At 44.2% G+C, this 14,418-nt stretch overlaps 1 protein-coding gene across 3 annotated transcripts in view; it reads right to left on the reverse strand.

Annotated features, from left to right (window-relative positions):
- ESYT3 (extended synaptotagmin 3) overlaps positions 1 to 14,418 on the reverse strand; it is a 43,830-nt gene that overhangs the window by 15,693 nt on the left and 13,719 nt on the right. For 2 of the 3 annotated variants that reach the window (XM_064435115.1, XM_064435116.1), the window contains exons 4-9: positions 8,251 to 8,292; positions 7,285 to 7,419; positions 6,707 to 6,783; positions 2,065 to 2,131; positions 1,384 to 1,473; positions 331 to 386 (exon numbers count right to left, since the gene is read on the reverse strand). In XM_064435115.1, the coding sequence (XP_064291185.1) occupies positions 331 to 386; positions 1,384 to 1,473; positions 2,065 to 2,131; positions 6,707 to 6,783; positions 7,285 to 7,383 (389 nt within the window). In that variant the 5' untranslated portion in view covers positions 7,384 to 7,419; positions 8,251 to 8,292. Of the gene's footprint in view, positions 1 to 330; positions 387 to 1,383; positions 1,474 to 2,064; positions 2,132 to 6,706; positions 6,784 to 7,284; positions 7,420 to 8,250; positions 8,293 to 14,082; positions 14,417 to 14,418 lie in introns of those variants that run through there. The other variant, XM_064435114.1, reaches the window with a different exon arrangement.

Below are 14,418 nucleotides of genomic sequence, written 5' to 3' on the forward strand. Positions count from 1 at the left end.
AAAAGCAGTCTGCCAGTCTAAACCTACTTCATCTACCTTTGCAAATAACTAGCACATGGGAAACAGAAGGGCTTGTTTTTTAGTTTATGAGTCGTTGTTGTTTGGGGGATTTACTATTTCCATCTTAAATATAATTAAGTGATTGAAACAGTTATGAGAGAATATAAAAAGAACTCTCCTCAGGTTTTGCCACAGCCAGATACAATAGGATGAACATCAGCACAACACCTTGCACACAATGCTCTCAACAACAGCTTTGGTTACTCAAGAACTACATCCCAACTTCCAAAAATTTTTCAAATAATACAGTAAAGCAAAGTAGACACTCACTTAATCCCTGGGACATCCAGAAGGTTGCTCATGCCTGCCCAGTTGATTTCCAAATGCTACAACAAGATCGGGGAGAAAATATTATACAGGTCTATTAAAATTTATTTTAAAATAAATGTAGAATTTAGAAGGAAAATGCTTCCAGAACAAAGCCAGACGTCTAAAGGAAGAAAAACCTGCACCACCAATTGCATCTGTACATTAGAATCAACAGCTGGTATCAATTCCTTTATCTATTTTATCTGCCATCCTGAACTGAGGGTAGCAGTGGAACTTAACCTGCAAGAAGGAAAGTCAGCATTCAGCCCTTAGCAATGGCCACTGGCAGGTGCCCTGGGGTCATGAAGGAAATTCAGCAACTCTGTTAAGACTTTGAAGTTGTTTTCTCATCCCTTCACTTCAGGGGTTGGCCTATACCCTGAGGCAGAGGGATTTACAAATACCACGGGTTTCAGGAGTCTGTATTCCTATTCCTACAATAAACAAAAGGAGGTTCTTTCATGTGCTAAAATAATGCTGCTACACCTAAACACAAAAATATCTCATTCAAGATCAAAAATGTATGACTTTCATGAACTCAAGCAGAGCATAAACCACAAGCAAAGCTGTGTGCTGTAAGATAACTGCTTCTTACAAGACTAGAGAGTTTCTCATATTTTATTAAACCGCAATTGAGTACGAGGGACATGAACTTAAACAGGCTAGCTTTCAAAAGGCAACATGAATGGTCTCCAAAATGACTACATTTAACATCTGTGAATGGGAAGGTAGAACAGCCATAAACCTTGCAGAAACAGCTCCTGTGCTGCCACCATAAGACAGTCCTCCTATTCTTACAGTGAAGCGAGTAACTGTTTAGGCATTACTACAAAAATATAGAGTGAATTAATTCACATCCTCCCCAAATTCAAGAGGGACACTGAGCAATTAGGAATTTGTCATTTGAACTGTGAGATATTCACAGTTATGCAGTTTGGGTTATCAGTGATGGACAGCTCATGTCACTCACTAAAGACCAAGAAGTCTGCAGAGAGCAGCTCACTCCTGACTCACCGGTTTCTGCATGAAAAACAAGGTCACTGCTCCAACAAAGGGGGCATCGGTTAGGAGAGGTTCCAAGATCACGCGCAACGTCCCATACAACTGCAAACAGAGCAGGAAAGCTCAGGGTTAAGGTATTCTCATAGTGCAGCTTCAAAACGTGAGCTTTTCAGTGATGGAGATAATTTTAGAAATTCTACTTGAAGTAAATTTATTTAGAATTTTATAACAAAAACGTTTCCCCCCAAACCATTGCTACTGATATCAGGCAATGCTTTCTGTGCTTGTGGAGTCTCTCTGCAAATCCTGCCATACAATGGAGCCATCTGTCTACTAGCTATTCCAGGAACAGGTTCTTGTGGTTTAATCTACACCAGTTTATGAACATCATGGTTCTTCTGAAGTTCTCTACCAACACTCTGAGCTCCTCTGGACTCCAGTGGCAGCTGCTGGCCCACACATACTCCATGCTCCAGCATCAACCCTGTTTAAGAGTCATTCTATGAAGCTCAGAAGGGGCATTTAAGTGCTTTTCATGGAAGGCCTCATGTCCCCAGCCGAGAACAAGGAGATAAAGCCAATCATTCCAAGCCTGACAGTTGCTAGTTTCCCAGTTGTCATGACCTCCCCACTGGGAGGTGCCACCTCCTGCCCCACACAGCCTTGAACAGACAATGTTAGCACTGCACGCACCTGTACACCTTTCACGCCAAGATTAAATTTCGATATGTCCATGTGAATCTCACAGTCCCCTATGTAACTGAAAGAAAATTCTCACATTATTCCACAGTTTGCAATAGTGCCATGAGAAATTTGGGGCTGTACAGAGTATAAATGAAATCAGTTTAAGGATTGACAACATGATCCCACAGGCAGAGATGGATTTTCAAGTGACTGAAAAGAGGAAGTTGAACAAAGGGCAGCTCTTTCACAAGAGAATCCTTGCAGTCAGCTGGGATATTGATGGACCTGTAAAACATTGAAGCAACAGCTGTATTTCCAGGTTAATTTCCATTCTTAAGACTGGGGGTTGGCTGGAGCAAGCTTGCTCCAAGAAGGGGACCAAGATGCTCATTCAAAATTCAAGGTCAGAGCCATTGCCCTCTTGCTCCCTTCCCTGCCCAAAGCCTGATCCCACCCCACAACCTGGTGACTCAGCCCCCAAGCTGATGCAGAGCCATCCTGCCATTACTTATGGGGTTTCCACCTGGCCAAAAAAGCCCACAGATTACCCATGCCCACAACCCAAAAACCCACCTGAAGGACAAATTTATCACTAAAAATAACCTGGTTTCCTTGAGGCTGAATTCAAAGACAACTACTTAGATCAGATTGTGGTCAGTTGCCATGGAGAACATCAGGCTTTAAATAAGGCAAATGCTGAATGCAGTACTTTGGCAATTTGGAAAGCACCTCAGTCTTTTATAAAAGTACAAACATCACCTTATGCAGAAACCAATAGCCACTCCCCAGGGAGCAGTACTTGACAGATCTGTTGATGCCTCTGGCAGAAAACAATAGAAGGGAGCTACCAAGTTCCCTTTCAGCCCCCTGAGAAATAGCTCTGGCTGCAGACACACAAACAGCCTGCAGGTAAAGCAGGGTGTAAAGGCACTGCAGCAGTGAATGTGCTGTGCTTGCTGCCTACATGCATAACTTCACTCCATAATCAAAGGAAAAGGGCAGGAGTTCTGCTCTGACCACACGTATTTGGGCAAATAGCGCTGCAGTTGCCACAAATTCCAATTGTAATTTGCATATAGACAGATTCCCTCCCACCCCAAAAAGGCTGCCAGGAGTACGCAACTCTGTGAATTTGCCTCCACTTTTGCAAGCAAAGTCCTTTGTACATTTGTTTACAGGTAGTCATCTAGCAGAATTTCAGGAGCTCATAACATAAAGAATAAAGCCTTTAATGTTAGAGCATTCTCATTTCTAACCTCATAAACCATGCTGAAATTAACACAATCTTTCTTAAAAGCTAGTGACATAATTAAACTTATTTTATGTTTGTTAACTTCTACAATTTTGACATTATCTTACAGGTCATTACACTGTGTGCTAATAGAGCATTGTTACAATAAAATTCTAAATGAGGAGCCAAAATTAGTTCCTTAATTTGCAGTAATTAATCCAAGAGGATTTAATTCAGCTTTTGAAAGTGTCTAATACAACACAAGTAAGAGCCGTGGTGCTTTACAGCCTTTCTACCTTTCCACAGTCAAAAACTCTTCCCACTCAGTTCTAGATGTCTCTTTTCTCCAGTAAAGATGTCAGAGAAGTCTTATCAGAGCCTGAGCCATTAATTAGCCTTATGTCTGTCTCATACAGGTATCACCCCCTTCCTTGGTAGGAAGGATGAACTCTTTGTTCATTGGTTTATTCCTCATTTCCAGTCCCAGCTGCTCGTGCTTCCATCTGCTCCTCTGTGCAGCATAACCCTGCTGTGCTCTCTGCTGTCCTGCCCCAGAGCACACCTGAGCCAAACTCAAGCCTTGACATTTAAAAGGCTGAGCCCCTCCACGCTCCACAGGACTGTGCTGTACCCACCTGTGGAGGGTGGAAGAATCACCTGTTTCTCTCCTACATCACTGTTGCACAAGGTGATGCAGCTATGCCTGTGCTGTGGATGAGAACCTTGCTCAAGTGCAAGTATCTGTGTCTGTTTTGTATTTGGTTGGAAAAGCTGGGCCCAGTGTTTGTGATACAAAGGCAATCCACTGGCTGAAGGCAGGGCTGCTACCAGAGCCAGCAAGTTTAATTAACCTGGATGTCTGCATGTCCCTTTAGAAAAAGCCCAGGCAATTCCCTGCCTGTAGAGTAACTGCCCAGAGGCCCCATCTTCTCATGGCCCCCGTGCTGAATGCCCCCTTTGGCCCAGCCTCCTCAAGTGCTTTGTGACACAGACTAGGCTTAGTCTGCCTTTGGACTTGGGAGATGAACATGCAGAATTACACAAAGTAGAGAGATATGAAAATGTAACCAGGCAACACGGGGTATGAGAAAACCAGACCACCTCTGCCCTTCCCCTTTGTCTAGTCAGGCTTCTGGGGGCAGGTATCTCTTTTTGTTCAAGACTGACCAGTTTCCAAAATGCTTTCAGTTTCTTCTAAGAGCCTAGAAACTTAGTTATGCCAAACTCCATGAAAGCTCAAAATATTGTTGCACATTTCTTTTGACTTCTTTCACCAGACAGAGACTGTATTTCCAGCTGTCAAAATTTGACAGGAAATCAGAGATTCTCTTCTAAGAGTAAATTTTAATCAATGAATTTTTACACATGCCAATTATTAAACTATTCTCCTATGACATCTCATGTACTGTAAATTCTACTGAAGATCATGTAAAAGAAAATTCAGAACATTTCCAATGAAAAATGCTTGTGAATACTAAATCATATTAATGAAATAGGAATAAACTGGATTGCAAGGTGTTTTCCAGGGAGGTAATAGTGCCTTCAAATACTTGCAAAATCTGATGATTATAGCCTATGTTGATATGGTTATGCAGCAGCTGAGGCAGCTGCAAAATTAGTGGAAAGGAAAGCAGCTGTAGGAAGTCAAGCAGCTGCACTTGGACCATTCCCACTTTGAAAAATGGAGTATATAGTCCTTTTGCATGGGAGAAAGTCAAAACTATAATAGGACAGTGCTCTATATAACCATTCCCAATGCTCTGATGCTACAGCCATGTAAGCTGCTGTGAACAGATTTAAGTAAAGCAGTTTCTCAAGTTCTTTTGGTAACTTCATGCAGTACTAGATCTCCTGCATCCCTGACTCTGTTGACAACTACAGCCCATACAAATAAGGGACCTCTAAGTCCTATTTTTCACACTTCCCAAAGCAAAGGATGCCTCTTCACATAGCCCATAGAACTGAACCATGGCATTCAGTGCTGCACCATGTTGGTGAGCTCAGGAGCACAAGGTGAAACAAAGTCCTTCATGGATCACATGTCTATGAATGGCTAATGAACTACACAAATGGTTCCACACAGATGACAAAGGAAGGGTAAGAAGGACACAAGTGAAGCTGAGGCCTTAATGCAGCCCTAGAGAAGAGACCCCACCAGAGAGGGAAGGCAAATCCATGCTCCTGTGTGAGTACAGAAAACACTGGGGTTATCAGATGGCACCAGGTTAGGTTATCAGCACGAGGAATAGAAGTGCTTGGCCAGTTTGGAGATGTTGATGAGTCTGCCAGAGGGACAGGAATGCAGAGGTGGGGGAATCCCTCTGCAGAGGTTTGTCAAAAGACAGTGAAAATGAACATGTGGGAGATGCAGTTTGGCAGAGAACAGCAGCAACCTTCTGCAAGGCTTAAAAGGCATCACATCCCTCTATCTCAGCATAGAAAGCATGAATGATTTGCCAAAGGCCCTAACACTGACTTGGGTATTACAACAACAGCACTGAAACACCTGGCTGAAAATCAAGCATGTGAATTTACAGGGAGCAGTGATGCTCTGCCAGGGCTGGGGGTGCTGTCATGCCACTGCCACGTTCAGCAGCAGGCACAGTTCTGAGGAGCTCTGTGCTGTTGCCAAGACAGTCTGTAATTTCACAGCTTTTTTCTGGCACTACCATGAAAAGCCAATTTATATTAGGCAGCTCAGTCACCCACTAAATTTACAGAGCTACAGCAGCTTGCAAGTGGTAATTCCCCCAGCAATTCCCTTCTCCAGGGCTAAACCAGGAGAGAGTTTAGCTCTGCAATGACTCTGATGTTAACAAAACATACAAGCTCATTCAAAACAGCCTGGGAGGTATTAAATGTTTTATCCAATTTTGTTGTTGTTGTTGTTAATAGAGCTAGAGGCAGTACTCTGCTCAGAGAATGGCTGTAATCAAAAAAGCAAATGTGTTGGATGGCACATAAAACAAATTACTAAAATAGAGGATTAATCTAGAGGAAGGAATTAAAAAATAAATAGTGCAAGTAGCTCTGGAAGAACTGGAGAAGTTGGTCTAATGAGAAACCACAGTGGGCAAGACAGACCAAGCACCTTCAGACCTGAGAGCTTTCCTGAGAACAGGAAACACAGTTTGAAAACTTGGGTTCTCACTGCCATCAATGGCAAAGGCAAGGGACACATTCTTATACCCAAGGCAGTCGTGATGGCCCAGAGGAGGTAACACGTAGAGCTGTGCAGGTCATTTCTAGTCTAGAGGCTGATGCACATTTCACTTCTGTAACTACTGAGGACATCCAGCTGCGAGACAGATTATCTCACATCATTCTAGGCTAATCTTAGGACACCATGCCCAGTCCAGCATGACACATCCACAGGCAGTAAGTTACGAACCATCAACATAATCGATTATGCAATGTTACCAGATCTGCAGGTCCAGGGTAACTTGTCTTCTATCAATTTCTTTGGTGTAGGCTTTTATTCCATTAATTCTAGGGCACTGAAATAGAGACAAACAAGATACAACATAGTCAACACCTACCAAGCTAAGCACAAGTGAAAAGTCCTACTCACTTTGATGAATTTGAGTACAGAAGCATTAATTAAATACTTTGCAAAACTGCATGTAAAATATGAGTATACCATACTTTTTTTTTTCTTTAAAGACAGAACAGCCTTGACAGTCCTCAAACACAGGGCTAGTTTTAAGTAGCCCTAGGCCATTCTGCAAGCCTTAGAAAGCACTGAAAACTCCTGCTGCAAGGGTACAACATAAATAAATATGGATATGGTTCTTTTTTTCTATCAGCAGTCCCAGGATACTGACAGCAAGTGGGAAGAGATGTGTGTCTTTTCTGTACAATCCTTCCTTCATGGTGAAGATGCTCAAGTCAACATGAGGAGGGAGCAAAGCTATTACAGAGCTGAACATCTCACTTCCCTTGCATCTGAACTTTTCAGAAAAGAGTGAACCACAAGAGTTACAGAAGACTCCCACTACCTTCTCGCCGAAGTGGATCTTGGTAAAGGTGCATGTTTTCAGATGTACACTCTTTGCTCTGATTTTTGGTTCAAGAACTTCTTTAAATGTTTTTTCCATGATTGTTCCAAAGTATGGCCAAGCCTGCACAAGGACCTAAAGAACAGCAAAAGCAGGAACACACTGAAGATTCTTTGAGTAAGACACCTTTTGCTGAGAAACAAACATACCGATTACAGGATCCTGGCTATTAATATCTGTCCTTTTAAAATACCAAGTCAACTTTGTGCACTTAAGTTATCCTTATGGAAGGATCCGTCTCTGTTCCTCAGAACTGGAATGTGTTTCAGGAACTGAAGGGTGAGTTTTCAGTACCATGGAGGCTGCTTCTAACCACAGGAGCCAACAAAGCCCACGGTTAAATTTCTTAAGTACAATAATCCCTAATTACTATAAAGTGTCACAATGTTCCCTGGAGTTAGGTTTATTTAGAGGACTGAGTTGAGCTTTTTACATAAAAAAGAAAATTTGCTAAAAAAAACACCAAAAAAGAAGATAGTCACTGGATGCTAATTTGCAAGTTCAGCTGTTTTACTTTGAGAGATTGACCACACCTGCTGATGGAAGCATTTGTCTCAGTGCTCTCTGGAACCTTTCTGGTGAGATACTACTAAGTTTGCTAAAATAATAACATACACTTGTATGTATCCATATATACAGACAAACAGTTGCTTTTTCTTTTTAGTCTCACAATGAAGTGTTCTTGAACTTATCCAACTTGTATCAACCAGGCTCACATTAGCTCTCAACTTCAGTGGCAACCCCACACTTAAGTGACTCCATACTTCAGTATAGACACTGATAAAACTGAACTACACTAATTTGGTGGTAATTTGATAACTTTCTCAGATTTGTCCTACAGGGTTTGGATGAGGGGATGCAGCTCAGAGCAGGTGGCCTCACCAGCTGGAGTTGAGAGCTCCTCACCTTGTTCAGCCACTCCACTCGTTCCACATCAGGGAAGTGAACCTGGATGCAAAGAAAAATAAAGTGAGTGCCACACGCTATCTCTTTGTCAACACTGCAATGCATGCAAAAGATAACATTGAGTGTGGAACAAGTGTTAGAGTAAGCTGAGATGCCTCTGCCCTCATATATACATTCTTTATAATTTACTACCTCCTTGAAAAATTGTAAAATGCAAAGAAGCCAGTAAAGAATAGTAAAAGGCAAAAGAACCCACGTGCACTGATGTATGTATGCCTCTGGGCACATTTACATGATTATAGCAAGTGTCACTTCCTGTTCATGATGTAAAGCAGCATTAGATTTCTCATCCTTCTCTTTGTCATGCCTTGGGAAGCCACGAGAACCTACTTCCCTTTAAGACCATGAGCTGTGCATGACCTGTTTCCTGTACTCACTTGCCTCAACCAGGACACCACACTTTGGAAAACAAGAACCTGCTTGGGAAACTCAGTGTATTGGTTGTGGCAGCATTTCTCCACTAATACCAACATGGTGCCAATGGCTTCAGGGAAAAGAAGTGTAAGAGTTCAAGCCTGTTAGCATACACTATCATGTGGAACAGTCCAGTGTTTTCACTTCTCTGAGCTTTTTAAGATGGTAAGGAGAAATCGAAATTAAATAGTCACTTATACATCATGTTTTCAAGTTGGACACACCAAATGCCAACAAGAAGTGCATATGCCCATTACAAAACCCCACAACTTCCCACAAGTGATGACTTGGTTAATCACCATCAGGACAACTGGGTATGAGACCACTCTCAAGTAACTGATCTCTCAGACCCCTCCAAGAAGCTGCTGACTGAAGAGTTAAAATCACCTTACTGCAATCACACATTAAAGCCTATGGATGTGGTATTTGCAGCTGGTGTTACAAGCTGGTAGCAGGTTACTGCAGAAGGGAAGGACACTGCAGCAGCTTCTCAGAATAGACATTGGAGCACCTGAATACAAAGGGAATCTGACTATCATCTAGCCTGGTAATAGTAATTGGGTAGGATAATACCTCCTCTTACTAGAGCTGTGAATTACACTTTCCAGGCAAAGCCTTACTATTCATCAGCTTTCAGAGAGGTACTCAGAGATGTTTGGATGGAATGGACAGTAGCCTGTTTTTTAGTACAGCTTCATATACGATTGAAGAGCCCATTTTCCTTGCTCAAATAATGCTTCAAATGATCTCATTAAAAAAAATCCAAAGTAATATTACCATATTCTTTATAAGAAATTTCTTTTGATGCTCTAAATAGCAACTGTTCCATTAAATAAGACAACAGAAGTTCACTGAAATGTCAGCCTGCACAGGTCTATTTGCACGATGAAGCTAGAACTCAGCACCAGAAGGGGACAATCAACACAGACAAACTGCTGCTGATATTTTACAGTGAGGCAGATTATGTGAATCGAGGGACCTCCACTTCACCTGCCAGCCTTTCATCTTCCACCTAAAGGCTCTCCATCAGGGCACATAAATCCTGGGTTCTCAGCTCCAATGTAATTGTCAAGCAAAAACATCCTGCGGCACTTGGGCCACAGCTTGGGATCACATGTAGGAAGGATAGAGGAGAGATGGAAGCAGCATGGTGAGCTTGTTCTTCAAAACACTTTACAGACAGGAGAGGGATGTGACCCCCAAGAAAGGACAGGACAACAGTTAGGCTACCCCTTCCCAGTGAGAAAGTCACAGCCCATATGTGCAGGGGAGAAATGTGGGGCATTATAAACCATTACAGTTGTCTGGGATTATTCCCCAGAGGCAAGGCTCCTAGAGACTTGAAACAACAAAAAGGGGCATCAGGAAAGATGCAAAAACCATGAGAATGAGGCTGTAGGTAGACCCACCCTAAGAAAAAGTAAAATTGAATTCATTATTTGTGCCACACACCCCCGAACCACCGACAGCCCACAACAAACCTCCAAAGCAACCGCAATGAATCACACTGCACTGTGTCACACCTCAGATGCTGTGATAGCAGACATTTGTGGTACATTTCCACCCCACCTGACACCCCCTCATTCAGTGTCTGCAACCCAGGTCCCACCCAGGCACTTGGTGCCTCAGTCTCCTCTGACAGACGGAAAGAATGGCACTGCTGGAGCTCAAAGGCTGGGACCAAAGACCACTGGGGGCTCCTGGGCTGACAAAGCTGGCCTTGCAGAGAACACCACAGACACTGGCTGATTGCATGACTGGTGAAAAACAGCTTTCTGCCCTTTATGGCAGGCCACCAAATTTCAGTGAGTTCTCAACACCAAAGCTCAGCTCCACTCAGTGGTATGAGCTAAATGAGCAGTTCTGTGAGGAAGCAGAGCTTGGTATCCAGGTGTTGCAACTGCATTATCCACTGTGTAGTAAGACATAAGCTCTGAGCAAGTCCTTTCCTACCCCCGGGGTATCCCCATAACATGAATGCTAGCTAGCATGTCTAGTTCATGGCTAGTTCAGCCCAGTGACACCACCAGGCTCCTGACTCACCAGTCTTCTTGACTCAACCAGTTATTCCAAGAATTTAATGTATCCTCATATGTTTTGAAAATAAAACCATCTGCAGTTCCATACTTCTGAACCATGTGCTCTGGATTTCAGACTCACTTCTGGCCCTTGCTAATGGTGAGAGCCCCGCCAGCAAGGTCTTGCCATGAGCTTGTCATCAGTACAGGTAGAAGGAGCCCAAAACACTTCCTACTAATCCCAGAACCAGACACCAAGAGCTGCCAAATTAATACTAACACAGAGTAAGATTTAATCCTGTAGCCTTGGGCAAGTCCCACTATCAGAATCAGTTTTACCCACCTACAAAAGCAGGCATACTTCTTGCCAAAGTTTAAGGAATGCAGTAAAAATTACTTAGCATTTGAAAAGAGCTTTGAAGATCAAAACCACTAGGTATGGGGCAATTACTAGCAGGTAAAGAAAATGTGTAAATTCTGTATGACTCCACCTTGCCCTGGAGCAAGCCACCGCAAGGATCACAGCAACAGCAAAACCCATGTCTGACATAACAGCACCATTCTGTTCAAATACAACACAGCAATCTATCCATCAGGGTTTGGTTTGGTTTTTTGCTTGTTTGTTGGGTTGTTTTGGGTTTTGTTGGGGATTTTGGCGTTTTGTTTGTTTCTTTTTACAAAAAGCCAGGATTTTTAGCTATTCATACAAGAGGGGAAAAAAAGAATCTTAAATAAGGCTTTTGCATGAACAAGGACTGAAAAGGCAACATTTTAAAAGGACAGATCTGTAGTACAAATACCCAAAATACTACTGTATTTTGCCTGGTAAAAGGAGTTTAACATCAGGAGGAAACACAGCATACTTAGACTCTGCCACGTGCAGCCAGATGACCAGTGGCAAAAGCAACACAGAGCAGTCACCACAACCCCAGGAGCTGGAATGAAGGTGGAAGCCTGGCTACCTCTGTTCTGAGCACTGCCACCTTGCACAGGAGCCATGCTAAAGGCTGAAGTCAGAAGGTCTCAACTCTCCAAGCCATGGATCTGACTGTGCCTGCCATGAGCAGATTTCCAGCCTGGTTTCCTGAGGAAGCACAGCCTGCCCACGTACACTGTCTAGCACAGGAATGCGTCGATTCCAAACTCACTGGCTGGTTTCAGCCAAGAAACTGGTGCTGCAAAACAATCCTGCAAATACCCCAAAACAGATGGTTGAGTAGATTAGGGAAACCCTCCCAGCATCCCCCCTAAAGGAAAGGCTGCATTCTGTGTATCTCCTAACAACTGATACCAGGGCTGAGCAGAACCCAAGCCAATTTAAAGAAGCCACTTCTTAGGGGAGAACAATTTTTAACCAACAGCAAAATCAATGATTGCTCTTAACACTTCAGTGGATGGATCCCCCTCATTTTATTACAGACCACATGAAGAGACAAAGATTTATGAATGCCAAGACACTGCCATCATTTCACACCTTCAAAACCTTTCCTAAGATTACAACACTGCAAATCCAAGCCATGCTGCCCTTGAACTGCTTAGCTACTGCCACCTCTGTGTGACAGGAGAGAAGAACTCAGCAGATAGTTTTAGAAGGTCCATGAACACTGAAAGGCAAAACCAAAAGATAAAAAGGATAACACCACAGACAATAAACTGAATAGACATCAGGTGAGAATCAGCCTCCAAGATGGGCAAATGGAAGAAGTAGATCAAATAGAGGATGGAAGGAAAATTAAAACTGGGGAGTTAAAAAGCATCAAGAACAAGAGCAGTGTGGAAGCAAACACCCAACTGATGAACAAAAGTTACCAACATACAAAAGGACAGGAAGTGGCAATATAGATAAAACTAAAAGCACACTGTGCAGCCCCTTTATTATTAGGGCCTACACCCTGCCTTCCAGGAGTAAGGGCCAAGAATTCACAAGTCACAAATCAGACCTCTGGGAAGAGTCTGACTCTGCCATCTCTATGAGCACATGTTGGGCAGTGAAGATAGAAATGAAATAGCCCTTAAACCTTCCTTTCTCCTGAAGGAGGCTGGACAGCCCCAGCATTGTCAGACCCCAGGTGCTGCAGCCCCTGACCATCTCAGCGGCCTCTGCTGCAGTCTCCCCATTTGCCCAAACCTCTCCTGGGCTGGGGCACAGAGTGCTCTCTGTACAGCCTTGTGAAAGCTCAGTACAGGGCAATCAATAATCACCTGCTCCCACACTAATGAAGCCTGAAACTTTCAGCCACAAAACCTAATGGAACTTTTTGAATTTGTGTGCACTGTGGGGGCAAGCCTGATTTTTCAACAGTGACTAAGAGGCTCAATTTCTGGTTACAATGATTCAGGGCACTTGAGGATAAAACACAACACTGCTCTCACAGCATCAGGGCAAGAGCTGACACCACCACATTCATTAATGCCCTGAACTGTTGGGGTTGTTTTATGCTCTGTCAATACAAACAAGCAGAAACCTCATTCAGAGACAGACTTCTGTGCCTGGTGGGAGGGAACATGTGCAGAGAGCTGCATCAGCCCTGGCAGAAGACCCTGGCCTCACTCCTCAGAACTGCCAGCTGCCTTCATTTCCCACAGAATTAAGTAGAGCCAAGTGCTGTAGGCTATATAAAAGTTTGCCGACTATAAATGCCTCCATGCAACACACTTTACAAGCAAAGCATTTCCCTACCAGTCCCTGACAGATTTTTAAATGCTAAGTAAATGATGATAAAAGAAAAAAGATCTAAACACCTCATCATCCTTTCCATTAGCCAACCACAGCTGCCCAATAAATAACCTAAGACACAGAATAAAATGCAGGCAGAAATTTTGGTTTCTTCACTTTAAAACGTAGAGTTACTAGAAACAAATATGAACAACAAACGGGGGTTGGCCTTCTGTACAGTCCAGAGACGACTCCTTAAAATTAAATATTTGGGTTTTTAGCAGGATGAGAATATAATGTTTATATATTTTTGTTTGTTTTCAAATGACACTAGAGGGGAGAAAATCTGCTGGATGAGAAAGCCTAAAATAAGTATCTTCAACAGCAAAATACCTGCAATGCAACAACATGTATTTGAAGGGAGGTGTCTCTGACCATACATCAGTCTGTTTTACATGCCCACGTACAGCACATCTCCTGGGCTAAAACAACTCCTAGTTTAATCCTCGCTTTCCTGGGCAAGACTTCAAAACCAAAGACGCTACCGCTCGGCCCAAGGCATCACTGGCAGTCCTCGGGCTGCTCTCTCCGGGACACCCCGCTCTCTGTGGCGCTCCCGGTGCCGCGGGGCCCCGCAGCATCCGCGGTGCGGCGGGGCAGGACCCGCGCCGCTCGCTCACTCACCCAGGCCGGCAGGTGCCGGGCGGCCAGGCCCCGGCACACCGCCTCCCGCTCGTCCTCCAGCAGCGCCAAGGCGGCGGCCAGGCGGTCGCGCTTCCCCCGCCGGTTGAGTCCCCAGCAGAGCCAGAGCGCCAGCGCCAGCAGCAGCCAGCTGCCGCTCAGCCCCAGGTACCCCGCCAGGTACACGGGGCCGAGCCACAGCAGCGCCCGCGCCGCGGACGAGAGCAGCAGGCGCGGCAGCGCGGCGGGGCGCGGGGCCATGGCCACAGCCCGAGCCGCGCTGGCCACAGCCCGAGCCGCGCTCGCCCCTGCCAGTGCGCTCGCCCCGCGCCGCCGCCG

Source organism: Passer domesticus, chromosome 10, assembly GCF_036417665.1.
Source record: "Passer domesticus isolate bPasDom1 chromosome 10, bPasDom1.hap1, whole genome shotgun sequence".
NCBI lineage: Eukaryota > Metazoa > Chordata > Aves > Passeriformes > Passeridae > Passer > Passer domesticus.